Below are 19,602 nucleotides of genomic sequence, written 5' to 3'. Positions count from 1 at the left end.
TGATGATGATAACAAGAAAATAGTATATTTATTTATTTATTTATTTATTTATTTGCAGTATTTATATTCTGCCCTTCTCGCCCTGAAGGGGACTCAGGGCGGATCACATTATATACATATAGGGCAAACATTCAGTGCCCATATACACATAGAACCGAGACAGAGACAGACGCAGAGACAATTTAACCTTCTCCTGAGGAGATGTTCGATTTTGGCCACAGGGGGGAGCAGCTGCTTCATCATCCACTGTGACGGCACTTCCTCATTCCAACGTTGTAAATTACTTAAATTTGCCTCCCCACTTTATAAATTGTACCTTATTTCCTACTTGATAGATGCAACTATCTTTCGGGTTGCTAGGTCAGCAATGAGCAGGGGCTATTTTTTATTTAATTGACGGGTGCTCACCCCGCCATGGGCTGACCTCGAACTCATGACCTCATGGTCAGAGTGATTTATTTCAGCAGGCTGCTCACCAGCCTGCGCCACAGCCCGGCCCCAAAATAGTATAGAACGCATTCAATTCATTCTGAAGATATCTTGCTCTCTTTTGTAACTCATGACCACTTCTGCTTTCTGTAATTAACATCTGCATTTGTTAATCACTTCTTTTTCACCCCGTAAAGGACAAGCAACAGTGGATTGTCTTACGCAATACCCTGGGTGCCAAATGCCATCTTATCGCAGAGGATTCCTGCAGGAATGTGTCTAAACTTCTCGAGGACGATGATGACACAAGCACCCCAAAATGCAGGGGTTTCATCTTAAAATATACCAATGAAACTAAAATTTCTGACCTTGTACAAGTGAAGCAACGTTTAGATGGTGAGAGGAAAAGTAATTAAATTTAAATATCTGTGAAAAGTGTGTAATATTTTATATTTCACTGCCAGTCCAGAGAGATTTTATTAGATTAAATTGCACTGACAATAGGATTCACATTTGAAATATGCCTATTAATTCGTAGACTGTATTTTTAAGCTTAAAGGACTATATAGAACTTGGAGGGCTGGATATATCAAATCTCTTTGGTACATGGATGGGAAAATTGTATTTTAAAGCAAAATAATGTGTAGTCTTAGCATGGGTTTTTTTTTTTAATTCCAGTAAAATTTGTTCAGATTTGGTACCTTTTGGAAACAAGCTCCACATTTATATATTAAGTTCTTAGCTCTGCACTAGATTGTTGACAGAGAATTCAAGCAAACACAAAAAATTTTAGTAGGACAGAACTAACTTGCAATGGTCACATGCAACATGCGACTTTTTATGGAGGACAGAGGGCAGAATACAGATTTGTATGAATGTGATTAAATCCCTTTTTGTCTTATATAGATCGGAAGCAGACTTGTACATTAGGAAGTCCAGATGGAGAGTCTATTGATGACAGCCTGGTGGACCTGGTAAATACTGAATGCTCTTCAATTACTCCAATGCTGCTTTTTGTTATGAACTGGTTCATAGTACAAATGTTGTTGTGTCGCATATAACCTTTTAGAAAATTGGCTTTCTAGAGAAAGTTGGCTTTTAAAGGGAGTTAATCTTTGAACTTCAAGGGGGGAAGAGGTTTGGCAGTGAACAAGTGAAGCACACTGAAAATATGGATTGTCTCTTGATGACATTTTGAGGAAAAGTTAAGTAAATTATTCAAAACATAGAGCAGGAACAGTATTTCTTGTATTACAGGATTTAATGGACTTGTGCTAGACTTTTTGTGTTAAATTATATAGGGGATGCCACTAAAAATGGCAATTTATTGAAAATTGATGTGAGTCTTATCCAGTAGCACCCCATCACCCCACTCTGCCCCCTGCCGTCGGCTTGACTGTCTCTCTCCAACCTTAACTCTACACGGCTTATCTCACTATATTTTGCACTTTATTCTGCTCCTTGTTGGAAGTAACTGGAATTTCTACCTCACTCCAATTCTCTTGGATAATGTTTTAGCACTTTGTCCATTTATGCTCCCAAATGGCATTACAATACATATTTTTGTACTTTTGTCTAGACCGCCCTCCCATTTTATTCACTTTCTTACTGAATGATGGTCCTTGCATGTTATCATCTTAGTGTTTTTATTGTATTATATTGCATCATTATGGTCTTAATGTGTTTTATCTGTTTGAAGATGTTGTTTTTACATGTATTTCATTTTGTTTATTATTTGTTCTTTGGGCTTGGCCCCGTGTTAGCCGCCCCAAGTCCCTGCGGGGAGATGGAGGTGGGATAGAAAAATAAAGTATTGTTATTATTATTATTATTATTATTATTATTGACACAATGACATAGTCTGACACAGCAAACAAGATAGATATGCTGGATTTCGTATCACAGAATCACAAGTCGAACACTTCCCAAGTGTTTAGGACTGTGTGATGTATTTTCAGATGATGCACGCAGATCCCAGTAGGGTGGCCTTTTGCAGTTGGCAAATCGTAATTTTGTTAATGTCTATTGTTTCCAAATGCCGGCAGAGATCTTTTGGCACGGCACCCAGTGTGCCGATTACCACCGGAACCACCTGTACTGGTTTCTGCCAGAGAATTTGCAGTTCGATCTTGAGGTCCTGATAGCGACTGAGTTTTTCCTGTTGTTTTTCATCAATCCGACTGTCACCTGGTATGGTGACATCAATAATCCAAACTTGTTGTTGTTGTTGTTGTTATTGTTGTTGTTATTATTATTTTATTGTATGACATAGCAAACAAGATAGATATGCTGGATTTCGTACCACAAAATCACAAGTCGAACACTTCCCAAGTGTCTAGGACTGTGTGATGTATTTTCAGATGATGCGCACAGATCCCAGTAGGGTGGCCTTTTGCAGTTGGCAGATCATAATTTTGTCAATGCCTATTGTTTCCAAATGCCGGCTGAGATCTTTTGGCACGGCACCCAGTGTGCCGATTACCACCGGGACCACCTGTACTGGTTTCTGCCAGAGTCTTTGAAGTTCAATCTTGAGGTCGTGATAGCGGCTGAGTTTTTCCTGTTGTTTTTCGTCAATGTGACTGTCACAACATTATTATTATTATTATTATTATTATTATTATTATTATTATTATTATTATTATTATTATTATTTATTACTGCTTTCAGGAATTACTTCTTTTTTCTTATCCTGCCTCCTTATAGCAGCTGTGCCAATAACTTGTTGGTGTGAGAAGTAGATACATTATCAGCAGGAAGCTGAGTTTTAGTCATCAGAAAATTTATTATAACAACATGATGAATTAAATTAATTCCCACAACCTAACCCTTTTTTAAAAAAATTATCCATGCCCTTATGGATTTTTATGTCCTTGGAAATAAATGCTCAGAACATGTACTTCCAGTATAATAAGTGCACATATTTCAATTATAGTATTTCATTCAGAAATGAAGATTGTGTTTCTTGAGGAGTAATTTGCACCCATTTTTATTTTGTGCCAAAATTTAGTCAGGAGAAATCAGCCTATTTATTCATTTAGCTGTGAATGTTTAAAAACTGGTCTTTAGTTTTAGTTTGTTTATTCTTTTTGTCTAAGGCCGTTGGACTAGGAACCAAGTTCATCAAATTGGGAGGTCTTTCACGTGGAGAGAGAGTGACCAAATACAACCGTCTCCTTGCTATAGAGGAAGAACTGAGCAAGAATGGAAGACTCTGTAAAAACCTCTTTTCTTACTTTGTTTTCAGTGTTTAATGAATAAGAATACAAAGATTGGAAAAGGGCGATTGAAATCACTCTGCGGGAGGGAAGGCGAATCAAAAGACTATAAATAAACACTTGCAGAAAACAGGGTGACATTTGCCACAAAGTATATTGTCCTTATAATGAGTTATCTATTTACCTGAATGTTAAAATAAGACATTCTTTTGGAATAGGCTTCAACAACCTTTTCTTCAGCAGAATTAATTGGTCAGAATCTTCAAGGCCAATAGAAGACTTTTTTTAAAAAAAAAGAAAGACATTTATTCACAGAATTTGAGCTGGAGTCTGGCATGTTGTAGATGATGTAAAGAATTGTTGTTTATTGTTCTATTGTCTTCCATGTAAAGATGCAGAAATGTAACACTGAGAAAATGTTATATCCAGCTGCATATTTAATATTGAATGTATCTCTAATAGGAATCTTGGGGAGAGATAATAGTTGGTGATAGACGGCATTTGGGCAGTGGGGACAGTTTTTACAGGACTTCCTAGAAAGCACAAATCTCGTACACAACACAATAAGCAAAGCACTATTTATACGACTGTGATACTACCTTTATATGATCTCCTAGAAAGTGCAACCGCTCGCATAGTGGTTTTTACATTAGTGGAGTGTAGTAGCAATAAGTTAGGGTTTTCATGCTGAAAAGCCTAGGTATCTTAAAGTTATTTGGAAAGAGATTACCTGAGACTCTGGAAAGCCACAGCTAAGTAACACGCTTATGGTCTTCCTGGGCATATAGTTTGACTGGATATAGGGCATCTTTGTATATTGAGATTTGTTTTGTTGTAGTGGCATACATAAAAATGATAAAGTTTCAATTTCTTGAGGGGCTCTTGCAATGATCCCATGTAATTTCATTTGAATTATTGTATTTACTCATGTATAAGTCTACAAAGTTTTAGTAATTCTCTCTCCCAAACCTGCCCAGGACATATAAATATATAAGGCAGACTTATATGTAAGTGTATACAATAATATTTTGTAAGGTAAAGGTAAAGGTTTCCCCTGACGTTAAGTCCAGACGTGTCCGACTCTGGGGGTTGGTGCTCATCTCCATTTCTAAGCCAAAGAACCGGCATTGTCCTTAGACAACTCCAAGGTCATGTGGCTGGCATGGCTGCACGCAACGCATTACTTCCTGCTGGAACGGTACCTATTGATCTACTCACATTTGCATTTCACATTTCAAACTGCTAGGTTAGCAGAAGCTGGAGCTAACAGTGGGCGCTCATTCCGCTCCCGGAATTTGAACCTGGGACCTTTTGGTCTGCACATTCCGCAGCTCAGTGCTTTAACACACTGAGCCACTGGAGGCATTATTTTGTAGCATTAAAAATATTTTGTAGCATTAAAAATATTGCATTAAATCCCCAGAACACATGTAATATGGTGTACTATTTAGAATGCTGGAATAGGCGTCCAGGAGGCTGGGGTTTGAATTCCAACTCAGCTTCAATCATACTCTCTCATCCTTGAAAGAGGCAATGGTAAACCTCTTCTGGATCAATCCTACAAAGAACACCCCAGGATATGGTTGCCACAGGTCACAGTTTATTTCAAGGCACTTAGCAATTTGTTGGACACAGTTATTTCTTATGCAGGTGTGACAGCGTCTTGATTTACCTATGTGATATTTGTGAACAACAAAGCGTGAAGACAGGATTCTGTTACTTCCTTTTAGAAGTCTTCTGTAAGGACAGATTGTGTGAATGGGAACCCAGTGCATTTTCCTTAGCCTACTTCCACTCTACTATGTGTACAAAACACTACTGCTCTCCTGTATATACTAAGGACCTCATCACATTAAGACTGGGATTATCCTTGCATTGTGGCAAATCCAGTGAAGCTCAGCGTGTGGTGTGGTGAATCTGTCGCCCCATGCTCTGCCTCGCCGGCCTTCCCCCTAAACTCATCCCATGGAGGGAAGCATCATCGCTCAGCTTCCCCTCATTAATTTCGCTGCCGCTGCCTCCTTTGACACTTCACTTGAGGTACAGAGCCCTGCCGGAAGAAAATCAATGTCGTGTGATGGAAGCCGGTGGGCTCCATGCCTCAAGTGAAGTTGAAATGTTGTAGGATGGGCAATTTTGCACGTCTGATGAGACTATTTGTGTATCACGTTATAGTCTACGGATATATCACATACTGAAATGACATAAGTCTTTGATCTGTCAGCCAGGAAGTCCTGGTTTTGCCATTCAAAGGATTTTCTTACCAATTTATGCACATAAATAGAAGTAAAATAAAGTAAAGGATGCTTTATGTTCCAGGAGTTTAAATAGAAGATGTTAGTACATGTATCTCTTAACACTGAAGTCAGCTAGATATGAGAAGGCATTATGCTATCTTGAATTGTGTCCTTTGTGTTACTGTAACTTCCTTTGGGGTAAAGAGATATATAAACTTGGGGAGAATGATACAGAATCTTGAAATCTGTCATAGTTTGGATATTGTGGTCTAAAACATGTCTCAACTAGAGTAAACCTATTGAATCAATTCTTGAATGATGAGTCAACACTGACATAAACCTAATTGATTCAATAAGTGTGCTGTAATAGGGATCCTATGTTGCAAATGAAATTTGGCATCCTATTACTTTTTAACTAAACAATTTAATATCCCACCTTTCTCTTTGTATAGGATTCATATTTAATACAATAATAGAACTGATATTTTATATATATGTTAACTTGGGGTCTTTATTTTGAAACACACTTTTCTGATTGTTTTTTCTTAGATGGACAAAATATTTTTAAAACTGAAAAATATTATTCTTGCCTGTTTCATGCACACTTAAAAAAATCACATAGGAGATATCTTTGTTCTCATTACAGGTGAAAAAGATGAACGTGATTTATTTGATGTTGAGGAGGAGGAGGAAGAAGAGGAAGAAGATGAATTTGATTGTACTGACTTTGATACAGGAACAGTTCCTGCTGCTTTGTAGGAAATGATGTTTCGATTTTCATGTTTTTTGGGCCAGAAGCAGCTTAGAATAATTTGCTTTAAAACACACTATACCTTCCTTGGTTTACTAAGATGAGGAAACAGCTGTATTTGTCTGTTTTTGGCTTTTTGGTGAAGAGGCATTCCCTAACTCCTTGACCCCAAGACAGTTTTCAGGTCCTTGGAGCCCTGCTCTATTTACGGGGAAGGAAGCAACCAGGCAGTAATCATCAGCTACAAATGGAAAACAATGAGGTTGTTCTCTATCCGGGAAAGCAATTTCATTTCTGTTATGCCTGATCACTTTTCTTCTCCTTGCCAACAAACACCCTAACAGCTGCTTTGTGCAAGTGATAAAAATCTTGGCAGGAATACAGATTAATCTTGAATCTTGGCCAATATCTTCCTGAGGATACTCTGGCCAGGATTTGGTGAAGGAAACCTTGAGGAAGCAGCTACAAAATCCATGAGTCATGCATATTTTAACAGTCGATTTAAGAATGCAGGTAGTTAAAATATTAGTCAACACTGAAAATAGTGCCTTAATTTTGAGTTTTATATTCAGAGTAAATTCATACTGCTAATAATATTTTCATTTTAAAATATTAGTAATAAATTTGGTTGCAGACAGAATGATTTTAGATGAAAATGTTAAAATACCTGTCTTCTCTTTGTTTTTTTATGTGTTTAGAAAATTATCTCTTTGTGAAATAAAGCTAAATGAACATTTGGTAGATAGTGCCTCTTTATAAATGTATTGAACTCAGGTGATGTGAGAAATAACCTCAAAACTTCCAATTTATTTCCGTAGAGAATCTCTGCCTTCGTACAGAAAGCATGCACATATAGATTTACTCTTTTCACAGATACAGCACGTCTCTACAAGAGATATGTAAATTTAATTAGGAACGAGTCAAGAATTTTGGTCTAGGTTTCTCCACCAGCTCTGCTTCATTTAGACTGCTATATAATCCAGTTTGAAACTGCATTATGTGAGCAATAATCTGGTTTGTAGACTCATATATATAGTGACATTCCATGCAGTGATGCCAGCCACATGACCTTGGAGGTGTCTATGGACAACGCCGGTTCTTCGAGTTAGAAATGAAGATGAGCACCAACCCACAGAGTCGGACACAACAAGACTTAATGTCAGGGGAAAACTTTTACCTTCACCTATAGACTCATGTAATTCAGTTCAATGAATTATATAAGTATATACTGATCATATAATGCAATTTCAAACTGGATTATATGGCAGAGTAGATGGGGTATATTTTTCAATATATGGTCAATCACAATGTTTGTTTATTCCAGTGTGGAAATTGAGCTGTATTACTCTGGTTTTAGTCAGGAAATAATACCAAAACAATGCTTGGGAAATAATCAGAAACCTTTTTAATAAGCAGCATTAAAAAGAAATAATTTATATCAGAGTATAACAAATAATTTAACTAGAAATAAATACACTTTTGAAATTTTGTATCTTTTCCAGTTGCAACAATTCAAGAAAAAATACTCATAGAAATTTTCATATTAAATTCAGTGTAATCAAACTGATCTAAGTGCAAAATCAATTAGTAGGGGAAAAGCCCCACTGAAAGGCTGATTGAAAAGAGTAACAAAAGGACATGCTTCCCTATATGTATGGAATGATCAACCACAACATTTTCTAAACACGCGGAGAAAGTATTTTGCACACAACTACTGCTCTAACTGCAATACGGTGCTTATCTCTTCCAAAGTCACTGCCACTGAATTCAGTAGTGTTACTCTCGGCTATGTATGCATAGGATTGCAGCCTTAATGATTTGCTTTTTTAAAATGGAGATAAGCACATCTATATACTAAGCCAATCTAGCAAACTAAACACATTCATCCTTTAATTCTGATCACCATCTCCTATTATAAAAAAAAACTTTACAGTGCATTGAAGAACATGATCACCCAAGTTTAAACAAACACTATATTGCAAATTGTTCAAGGCTTTCAAAATGTATCTGACACACCTTGTTATTGTAAAAATATTTTGATCCTGGATACATTAAAGAACTGGATTTGCAGGCAAGGTATTAAATTATACCGTATATTTGTCATCGGGGAGATTAATATGCCATATGAACTACTTTACTGCAAGGTGAAAACCCCATGTTTTATATATTTTTGTTTCTCATTTGATGATCTATTGTGGGTTTTTTTGGCCATACAGCATCTCCGAGTTGTCTGCTAGCAAAAGCCCTGAAGTTTCAAACAACAAAAGTTTCTGCTAAGATCAATAATTTGCAAGAAATCGTGGCTCTGGGATATTTAATATATTACAACAGAATTTGGAAACTTCTGGCTGTCAACATTGCTGGGCTATAACTCCCCTCAATTGTCATGTTTCTATATGATGATACATATTTGTTTCGTTGTTTCGTGAAGATTTTTGTTACTCTGAAATGGCCTTTCATAGAAGAGGGCAAGTCTGGAAGAGGGCATGGTTAACATGTAAAGAAAATATAATGGTTAACATGAAGTTGCTACTAGATCATCTTCTCTCTAGAGAGGCAGCTCTTTGTATCAGCTCACTATTTTGTATTCATTCACAAAACACTATGGCTGTTTCATGAAATATTCCTGCCAAAAAAATACTATCCACGTAGTGAATTAACATCTCCTTTCCTGGAGAAGCTATCATTTGGAAACAGTGGTAATCATGTTTTATTAAACAGAAAAATAAAATCCAGATTTCTGCCTGTGATGCAGCTGGCATAGGTCTGATGTACAGTTTGGTCCTAAATATCAAGCTTGAGGAAACATGGGAAATATCATCTGAATTTTTTTTAGCTATGATTGAACTACATGTGTGTGTGTGTAACAAAATGTAGCAAGATTATACAGTGTCTCATTGTGTTAAAGGAAATACATTTACAGTAGAGTCTCACTTATCCAACTTTCGCTTATCCAACGTTCTGTATTACCCAACACAGTCTGCCTTTTAGTAGTCAGTGTTTTTGTAGTCAATGTTTTCAATACATTGTGATGTTTTGGTGCTAAATTTGGAAATACAGTAATTACTACATAACGTTACCATGTATTGAACTGCTTTTTCTGTCGATTTGTTGTAAAACATGATGTTTTGGTGCTTATTATCCAACATTTTCGCTTATCCAACGTTCTGCCAGCCTGTTTATGTTGGATAAGTGAGACTTTACTGTATTTACTTTCTCCTCCAAACAATATATCTGGGAATTAACTCTCTGACCCTGAAAGTAAAGAGTGCACCGCCAATAAAGCCAGTGGAAATCTGTTTCCATTTCACTTCAGCTATGGAAGCTTTAGATTAATATTCCCTGTCTCTGGAACAATTTATGCTTAGGATCTTTTCAACAGCTAAGCAAGCTTTTGTGACTACAATACTTGCAAAGAAACTGATGAAAAAAAATGCTTGCTACAGTACTGCATTTTTGCTTTCCTAATGTATTGATGCGAAACTGAACAAGAAGGATACAATAGCCCTTATCAGTGTGAACTGATGGCTTCAGTAGCATTAATGCAGTTAATCTACTTGTGGTTTTCACTCATCCCCAAAACTTTCTCAATATATTGGATAGCTCCTTCGAAGTTTGGACTACAACCCAGAGTTTATACCACATGACTGATATGAAAGCCACCAGCTACTACTAGACCTTCTATGAAATATTGCACTTTTGAATTATAGCAATGTAAACATAATCCACCAAACAGAACCCTTTGAAATGAATGGAAATTGAAGAAGGGGCAAGAGCACAGCTTAATTTGTCATTTTCATTAGGAGAAGATTGGGTAAGTTGAGTAGGCCTAGAGGCATGTTTTATGCCCTGGGCTCTGAACAACTCCACTGAAGTGGTCAGATATCTACTTTTGAGTCTCAAAAATGTTTATTTCTTGTATTTATTAATGCAGGAGGCCTTAGAAGCTATTTAAAAGGTCCACTGCTTCTTGGGAAGCAATTCACTCCCTTTTGTTTGGCCACAAATGTGACTCTGGATGTGTTGAGGGCCATAAAACATATCTAAGAACACAGGTACTTTGCTGCGTTCTGTCCTATGCAAATTTACCTGGAAAAAGTCCTATGAACTCAGTCAGATTTGCTTCTAACTAGATACATATAGAATGTACTGTGAGTCAATTGAGTCAGCTAAATTACTTGACTAAACAAAATTTAATCAATTTTAAAAGTCAGGAGAGAATGCTTCTGGAACATGGCCATACAGCTCGGAAAACTCACATCAACCCAGTGATTTTGGCCATGAAAGCCTTCAACAACACAATTTTAAAAGTGTTCTAATATTTAAAACTAATTTATTTACAAATAAAGTCAAAAGTCAGGTGGTAGACACTTCCTAGAAGAGGCAGAGGCCGTTTATTTTCTGTTTCACATAGAATGGGATTGGACAAGGTGGCCCTTGATTCTTTCCAACTATATAATGCAATGTATGCATTTTAAGGATTGAATACAATCTGGTAAAATTGTATAATTTTTTTTGAAACATTTGTCCATTTATGGCAATTTAAACTGCCTGGATAACATGGATGCTATTATCTGACTATCAGTGCAGTTTGAAATGCAATGTCAGGAGTAAATTGTCATTTTAATGAGAGCGTGAAGCCTACCAAATGTTCAAAAGTGCAGAAACCTGAATTCCATTAATGCACTAGACCACCAAACATCACTAGCACAGGCAACGATAGGAGAAGGGAAAGGTCATAAGGGACATATGGGAAAAATAGTCCTCTTGGATCTACATCATGTTACCCTGAAAAAAGTGTGACCACTTCAGGCCAAGAAAAGCCCAAACATGACTTCAATAGACTGTCCTGTTTGCTAAAGAATTTATGGTTACCCCATCAGTCACTCATACAAGTGCATTTATGTTCCAACCTCATTAAGGTTTGACCTATTCTTTCAAATCAGCATTAGTAGTCTTTGACTCACGCCTTAAACAAGTCATTATTGCAGAATAATATTTGATTTTTTTGCATAATTCAAGAAGTAAACATCTTACAGCTTTTGGAGAGACAGAAATAGAGCAGAGGTAAAAACAGGAGAAAGTAGCCCAAAGTGAGACTTTGGATTGTACAAAACTAAAGCTAATTCAGTAAACCAGACACACCAGAAAGTATGAAGTATAGCCCTTTGCAGTAAACAGAAATGAAACAATTGACAATCACTGAAAGGAACTTCCAGAAGTCAATGCCTTTTCATACATCAATTAGCAGTGAGAGGTGTCTTTTTCTTTTGTTTGTTCCACGCTACCATCTTTATGAAGGTGTTGACCTTTTTCTTTAGTCATCTGGCCTTGATCCACGTGTTCAGGCATTTGCTCTTTGGTTTTCTCAGCATTCAATAGTACCATGGATTCTTCTGGCTTTTCTATACCAGCAACCTTGTTTTCAAGTCCCACATCTCTTGGTGACCTGAAAGGCATGATGATTTCTTTTTAAAACCATAACTCCTGAAATGCTTCTTTGTGCTTGCAAATCTTTTAATATAAACAATATCCCCACCAATGTTACAGCACATGCTCAAGAAACAATAGCTGCATTATGGCATAAGACTTCAGGCAACTTTTGCAATTCTCATGCAACTTTCTGAAGTGGTACTTCACTAAAGGGACTGGAGCTAATGTGACAATTGTTCTGAGGACCTCAGTCATGTTACATTAGCAGCATGAAATGAATGGTTAGATTAATAAGGACACAAAATTGCAATACAGTTGTCCCTCTACATTTGCAGAATTGACTTCAGCAGATTTGATCATTATTTTTAATGAAAGCCTCTCTAGGAATCTCTACGCCCTCCAGAACAACTCGATGGTCAACTTCTGATACAAGTTGATCACAGTATCAGTGAGAACATCTTTTTAGGAATCTTTATGTTCTCAGTATGATCCAGTGGCACAGCAGGTTAAACCACTGAGCTGCTGAGCTTGCTGACCAAAACGTCGGCAGTTCAAATCTGGGGAGCGGCGTAAGCTCCTGCTGTTAGCCCCAGCTTCTGTCAACTAGCAGTTCGAAAACATGCAAATGTGAGTAGATCAATAGGTGCCTCTCCAGTGGGAAGGTAACAGTGCTCCATGCAGTCAGGCCAGCCACATGACCTTGGAGGTGTCTACAGACAACACTGGCTCTTTGGCTTAGAAATGGAGATGAGCACCAACCCCCAGAGTTGGACACGGCTAGACTTAATGTCAGGGAAAACCTTTACCTTTGTCTAAGATCCAGTGCAAGTTGACTAGATATTTCTAACGAAGTGTTCTCCCCAGTAAAAAAAATTAACCATTTCATTATTTTTGTTTTTTTCACTTGTGGGGATACTGTGACCCTAACCCCAGTGAATTTGGAGTGTTGACTTCGCTTCACGTTTCATTGAGTATTCATCAGGGTTCATATATAAGGTTTCTGCTAATGATCATTCATCTGCTCTGGGACCATCTTTGTCTTTGATCTTCTTCCAATTAGAGGGGGTCCCAATGAGTAGAATATGGCACAAGAAGCATTAACTATTCACAGAACTGGTTACAATTTTTTTTGGCCTGTATAGACAGGGCCTTAGTTTTTTATTCCTACAACAAGGATTTTTACCTAGTGATGGTCCCTCAATAAGGTTGCCAACCTAAAATGGCTTAGCCAATATAAATGTAGCTTTCAAATTGCCAACTACCTAAAAATTCAAATGTCAAAATGATTGATTGATAACTGATTGATTTGTATGTCTTGTGCTACTTATGCTGTATGGTTTCCTGCTATGTTGGAAACCGCCCTGAGTCCCTTGAGGATATAGGGTGGTATATAAATAAAGTTTTATTATTATTTATTGTTATGTTATTGAGGATATAGCACACATATTATTTGACATATTATAAATTGTATCAGAAGGTGAGAGACTTGTACCTTGGTCCATATATCAAACAGACAATTTAATGGGAATCTCACATCAGAACAACATATTTTATGTGTGGCAAAGACCCAAAAATTACATATAAAACAGCTCTGAATTTAAGCAAAACAATACATTTGAGAACCACATATGTGGGGCTGATCGGGGTAAACTATAGGGGTGATAAGGAAATATGGAGCCCCGGTGGCTAAGTGTGTTAAAGCACTGAGCTGCTGAACTTGCAGACCGAAAGGTCCCAGGTTCAAATCCCGGAAGCGGAGTGAGTGCCCGCTGTTGCTCCAGCTTCTGCCAACCTATCAGTTCGAAAACATGCCAATGTGAGTAGATCAATAGGTACCGCTCCGGCGAGAAGGTAACGGCGCTCTATGCAGTCATGCCAGCCACATGACCTTGGAGGTGTCTACGGACATAGAAATAGAAATGAGCACCAACCCCCAGAGTCAGACATGACTGGACTTAATGTCAGGGGAAGCCTTTACCTTTACCTAAGGAAATATGATGTATATATTTAATTTTATCATATTTATTTACTGTACTGTTATAAGTGTTTTATTTAACTTACTATTTAGACTGAAATCAAGTCTTATCAAGCCTTGTTGTTTGGTTTGGTATTGTGATATAGCCTGAGGGATAATCAATAAAATTTACTGACCTAGTGATGGTAATTCTACCTTATCTAATATTGTTATGAATTTCATGTTTATTACCATTTATTTGTACTGGGGAAATTTTTTAGAATGCTACAATACTTGGCTCATAACCTTTGGTTATGCTAAAATTTACTTGTGGGAAAATAAATTAAGAGACCAATTGGCTAGCAGCTGGACTCAAGAAGTACAAATTGGCAGATTTGACCGTAGTTTGTGGCAACTGCCAGTAAGCGGTAAGCATTGGAAACTACAAGAAGAACATTTTGGGGAGAAGGAAATTGATGTGATGAGTCCAATTATTACTGGACCGGCTCAAGCAATTGTTCAAGAAGAAAGGTTACCCAGCAAGACAGGGGGAAGGAGAAATTGTGCAATTTCATTGGCTTAAAGCAATAGAATCCTGCCGCTTTAGCTAATGAAAGCCGGATCACAAAAATGGCAAAGTGTTGTCCTGGAAGAATTTTGTCCTCCACAGCCAATTTGTCCTTAAGACGAATTGGGCACATGTAAAACTGCAAAAATGTTGCTTAGTCTATGTGATTATGTATAGTTAAGATTATGCACACTACTACCATTATTTCTAACATAGGTGTACAGTGTTCCCTCACTTATCCCTGGGGTTAGGTTCCAGGACCACCCGCAATAAGTGAAAATCTGCGAAGTAGGGACACTATATTTATTTTAATATTTATACATTATTTTAGTAGTTATACACTATTTTAAGTCTTTATCAAACAATTGTGTGTTGATAAATCGCATCCTCCTCCCGTTGCCGCTTTGGCTTCTCCTTCCTCCCTTCCTGAGGCTGTAAATTGTAATTTTTTATGATTGATAATAGTCTTTTAGAGTTTATTGAAAAACCGCAAAACAGCGAATCCACGAAAAGTGAATCGCAAAGTAGTGAGGGCACACTGTACAAGGCTAATTAGTTCATCAAGTTAACCTTAGTGATTCTGTTCCAGAATTGTTCAACATTTTACTTTTAGGAAAATAATGCTGGAAAGTGCTGTAGGTTTCCGTCTTCCCCTGACATTGAAAAGGGAAATACTCTTTTTAACATTGCAGGGAAGGAAACTTTCGAAGTGACACAATGCTAAGGGAGTTATTTGAGGAAAATGCTACCTCGGAAAACGCTGATTGCCCCAACACGAGGAAAATGGTCACAGCCGTAAATGCCAGGGTCCTTTTTATTTCACTTTGGGAGTGAACTATCTTTCAAAGCTCAACAGCTGGACTATTTAACACAATATGGTGAATCGGAGTATAATTCTTCACCAGGCTCTCCACGGGGAGCTTGCATTAATGGATGGCAGCAATCCAACGGCTGATGCACAGCCAAAGAGTAGGAAGCCTGTGTCGTATACAATAAAAATGGATAACAGAGCAATCATATTTATCACCTTCGAGAGCAGAAAAATGGGAGACTTACGTCTGTCAATATAACACAGCTGAATGGCAAAATCCAGTGATTAAGATATATTTCCAGGCACAAAATAAAAAATTGCTACTCTGGCTTTCTTTGGTGCTTTTTTCAATTCAAATCCTCCCCTCCTTTTAAAGACAACTGCTATTATTCACAATGCTATATTCTTATAAAAAAATCACAAAAAAAATTCTCATGAGTTATACAGTTGTTGACTTAACTATGCTGTATCCTGTGCTTGAATCTGGCACAGAGGTAAAAACAGATTTTTGAAATCTGTCTAAAAGGGCATAGTCCACCAAAAACAGGGTTGTTGTTTTTTTTTGTAATTGCTTGTGTAGCTCTATTTCCATGAACAAAAGTGTCCTATGGTTTGTTGTACTCTGTTCCTATTTCATTACAGAAGTTGCTCTTCTGCTTTAGAATAAATGTCATCACAAAATAAATTTGTAAAGAGCTCTTTGTAGAGACTGTATTAAATTGGTAAGCAGAGGGAGGAGAAAGACAATTTCATTGTTTAATCCTTTGCCGTGTATTGCTATGAATGATCACACAGGCATTTTCTGACCCCAGGACCTGTAAAATCAATTTGTATGGAACAGCATTTAACTATTATTTGTGATGATAGACCCTTAAGTGGCAGAGAGTGTTAACTTCTAGCTTTTCACAAGCTTCCTAATAAGAATACCGCTCTGGAAGTCAACATGCAGATTAACAGTTGTGGAAATACCTATTTAAAACAAAGCCAATATTTCTGAAGAGGGTACATTTAGTCTATATTAACATAATAGAACTACCAAATACACATTTTCAAAAGCAAATAAATGCTATTAACCTATGAATTGGAGGCTGAATACATATTTAACAAGACAGAACAGCAACAAGTCTATGCCTTATTGTGGAAGCTCATGCACATATTTAATAATTGATACAAAGCAAAAATGTCCCACTCAGAACATAAGTACTTATTATACTTTATAAAGACAACACATTAAAAGGGAAAAGAAAAATGATGATAGAATACACAATCTGCCTGTCAAGTATTACAGGTCACCAGTCCACAATTTTCATGTGAACCAAAGAATTAATCCAAGCAGCAAAAACAATGGGATAAAATAAGGGATGGATAACTGTGCCTTGGGTTTGTGCATATCTAACTCATCTTAATTTCAATATTGCTCTTGTTTTATTGCAATATGAAGGCAAAAGGTTTTTGAGTATAATTACTATAAAGGGATTAGCTTTTACAATTCTCAGAAATAACAAAACCAGAATAGCACCTTTCTTTCCTAGGTTAACAGATAATCTCCTATTGCTCTTAATGTCCCAAAATCAGGAGTGGGCAACTATGTCAATTTGCCATATTTTGACACTCTCTGTGCCATTAAACCAATACGTCTTTTCCTAGTAAAACAGAACCAGAAGTCATCTTCTGTTTTAGATTGTATCCCTAGGACACTATTTTTTAAAGCAAGGTTAGGTAAAGGTTTTCCCCTGACATTAAGTCTAGTCATGTCCGACTCTGGGGGTTGGTGCTCATCTCCATTTCTAAGCCAAAGAGCCGGCATTGTCCGTAGACATCTCCAAGGTCATGTGGCTGGCATGACTGCATGGAGTACCGTTACCTTCCCATTGGAGTGGTACCTATCGATCTCACATTTGCATGTTTTCAAATTGCTAGGCTGGCAGAAGCTGGGGCTAACAACGGGAGCTCGGTCCACTCTCTGGATTCAAACTGCTCACCTTTCGATCAGCAAGTTCAGCAGCTCAGTGGTTTAATCCACTGCACCACCAGGGACTCCTACATGTAGTTTAATTTATTGATGTTAGGTTTAATTTACTGATGTTAGGCTTTAATTTGATGTTAGGTTTTAATGTTATTTTCATATGCGGGGTTTCTCTGGGATTTTATGGCAGTATTTTACGGAGGCATTGAATGTTTGCCGTTGTATGTTGGAATCTGTCCTGAGTCCCCTTGGCGAGATAGGGCAGAATACAAATAAAGGCGTTGTCTCCTTCTCCTTCTCCTTCTCCTTCTCCTTCTCCTTCTCCTTCTCCTTCTCCTTCTCCTTCTCCTTCTCCTTCTCCTTCTCCTTCTCCTTCTCCTTCTCCTTCTTCTCCTCCTCCTCCTCCTCCTCCTCCTCCTCCTCCTCCTCCTCCTCCTCCTCCTCCTCCTCCTCCTCCTCCTCCTCCTCCTCCTCCTTGAATTTGTATGTAAATCAGAACAGGTGCATTTTTAAAGTGTAACTCCATATATATAGAGAGAGGGGGGGGTGCTTTGGATACCATATAGAAGGGCTAGCACTGCTGCGAGGTTTATTTTGCTGTCTATGCCCCTATTCAGAAGATTTCACCTCATTTTCTGTGATCATTGGATTTTGAAAAAAATGACTTGTTATGGAAACAAGGATTGGTGGAAAGCTTCAGTGGAGACCCCTTTCTCCCATGATAACACTTTCAGGAGTGAATTTCGTTTCTTGGGGTAGATTTCTCTCACTTCCTGTCACCTCACCCCATTCTTTACTATGAGTAGTTTGTTAGTTGGATGTTTGGACTGCCTATAATTACAACCATCATACTACAAATAAGAAAGTGTGTCAAGAAGATCCTGAAATTGTCCAATTGTCAACCGTGTTTCCCCAGTCACTACAAACATCTGCCGCCTCCCTTTCTGCCATTCACAGGGAAGGTACTTTCTTTATTAAAGAAAGAAGATTCTTAACTTCCAGAACATCCTGTTGTTCTTTCCCATTTGTTGCTAAAGCTTAATTGTCCATGTACAAACTGCGCATGAAAAACCTTTGTGTTTGTGTCTTTCTCAGGCCGAGCTGTTTCCTGCAGTGTCGGTAGACAATTCAGTGGTGCTAAGATTACAACCGAGGGAAGGAAAGCAAATCCTTTAATTGTATAAAATCATCAGATTAAGCCTTCCCCTCTATGCTGCTTGTTCTGCTAGCTGAATTCTATACTAGGTGGAAAAGTTTACTAAGAACTGAAAAAGTACTAAGGCCAAGAAGAAAAAGCTCAGAAGACTAAGACACACCTTTCCTTTCAACGTCCATCTATCTCAGGAACATCAGGAACTGGTGGCTTCCTATTGAACTAAATCGCCACCTAGTTTCTTTGGAGAAGATGCCAAAGGAGATCCCCACTGTGTTAAATATTTGGGAACAACAACTGGATTAGATGTCACCCACTGCATACAAGTTAACATTTTCCCTTGGTCTTTTCAGCCTCAAGCTACTTTCCTGGAGATTGGGTTCAAACCTGAAGCTGACGTCAGATCTATGTCAGTCTGTAATGCCTTTTTGAAATTAAATTCAGACAACTAACTACAAACAAACCTCATTTTATGCAACCTGGTACTATGTATTGCATTTGTTTAACAGCAGAACAACAACAACAAAACAAAATGGTTCAAAGACCAACTGAAAGCATGGGGGCTGGAGGTTAAAGAAGTGTAATAGCAAGACTGTAGAAGCTTCAAGGCATAGAAGTAGAGAAAGGCATTTTAACTTGTCTTTCTATGCTTTTCAGTTCATGAGTGGATTAGTAAGTGATTTAACCCTTTTCTTAAACTGAACATACTTTGAAATCCTGTTCTGTATAATTAAGAATAACCATGATTGATGTTCTTCTAGGCTGCCAAAAAAGCGCAGAAGCTTTACCAGCGCCTGAAGTTATAGCAAAAGAACCAGGTCAATTAATAAAGTGGCCCTGAGGGGAACAGAAGGTGATGCAGCAAATGAATTCACCATGCCTCTTGCTTACAAAGCAACAGACAATTTCTGACTCACCCGGTTTGTTAAGAAGGAAGTTTGACTTAATTGGCATGTCTGGTTATCACCTGGGCTGGAACAAGAGCAATTGCCCCCCACTTCTGTTTGCTAAGAGATTTATGGGTTTCACAGAATGACCACTAAATATGGAGTGCTTAGTTGAGTTCAATTATTTTACTTTTC

General features: G+C 37.7%; 2 protein-coding genes across 3 annotated transcripts in view; one reads left to right on the top strand and one right to left on the bottom strand.

The window, feature by feature from the left end:
* Positions 1 to 7,376, top strand: part of eno4 (enolase 4) — a 37,776-nt gene extending 30,400 nt beyond the window's left edge. The window contains exons 11-14 of the mRNA XM_016995091.2: positions 627 to 825; positions 1,336 to 1,403; positions 3,528 to 3,645; positions 6,531 to 7,376. Coding sequence (XP_016850580.2) covers positions 627 to 825; positions 1,336 to 1,403; positions 3,528 to 3,645; positions 6,531 to 6,643 — 498 coding nt within the window. The 3' untranslated portion in view covers positions 6,644 to 7,376. The remainder of the gene's footprint in view (positions 1 to 626; positions 826 to 1,335; positions 1,404 to 3,527; positions 3,646 to 6,530) is intronic.
* Positions 7,377 to 8,017: 641 nt separating this feature from the next.
* The window catches only part of shtn1 (shootin 1), a 144,950-nt gene continuing 133,365 nt past the window's right edge, over positions 8,018 to 19,602 (bottom strand). For both annotated transcript variants that reach the window (XM_062975662.1, XM_008114814.3), the window contains one exon: positions 8,018 to 12,084. In XM_062975662.1, the coding sequence (XP_062831732.1) occupies positions 11,880 to 12,084 (205 nt within the window). In that variant the 3' untranslated portion in view covers positions 8,018 to 11,879. The remainder of the gene's footprint in view (positions 12,085 to 19,602) is intronic.

This window comes from Anolis carolinensis, chromosome 3, assembly GCF_035594765.1.
Source record: "Anolis carolinensis isolate JA03-04 chromosome 3, rAnoCar3.1.pri, whole genome shotgun sequence".
Taxonomy (NCBI): domain Eukaryota; kingdom Metazoa; phylum Chordata; class Lepidosauria; order Squamata; family Dactyloidae; genus Anolis; species Anolis carolinensis.
The sequence above is the reverse complement of the archived record's forward strand: the minus strand, read 5'-3'. Positions and strand labels throughout refer to the sequence as shown.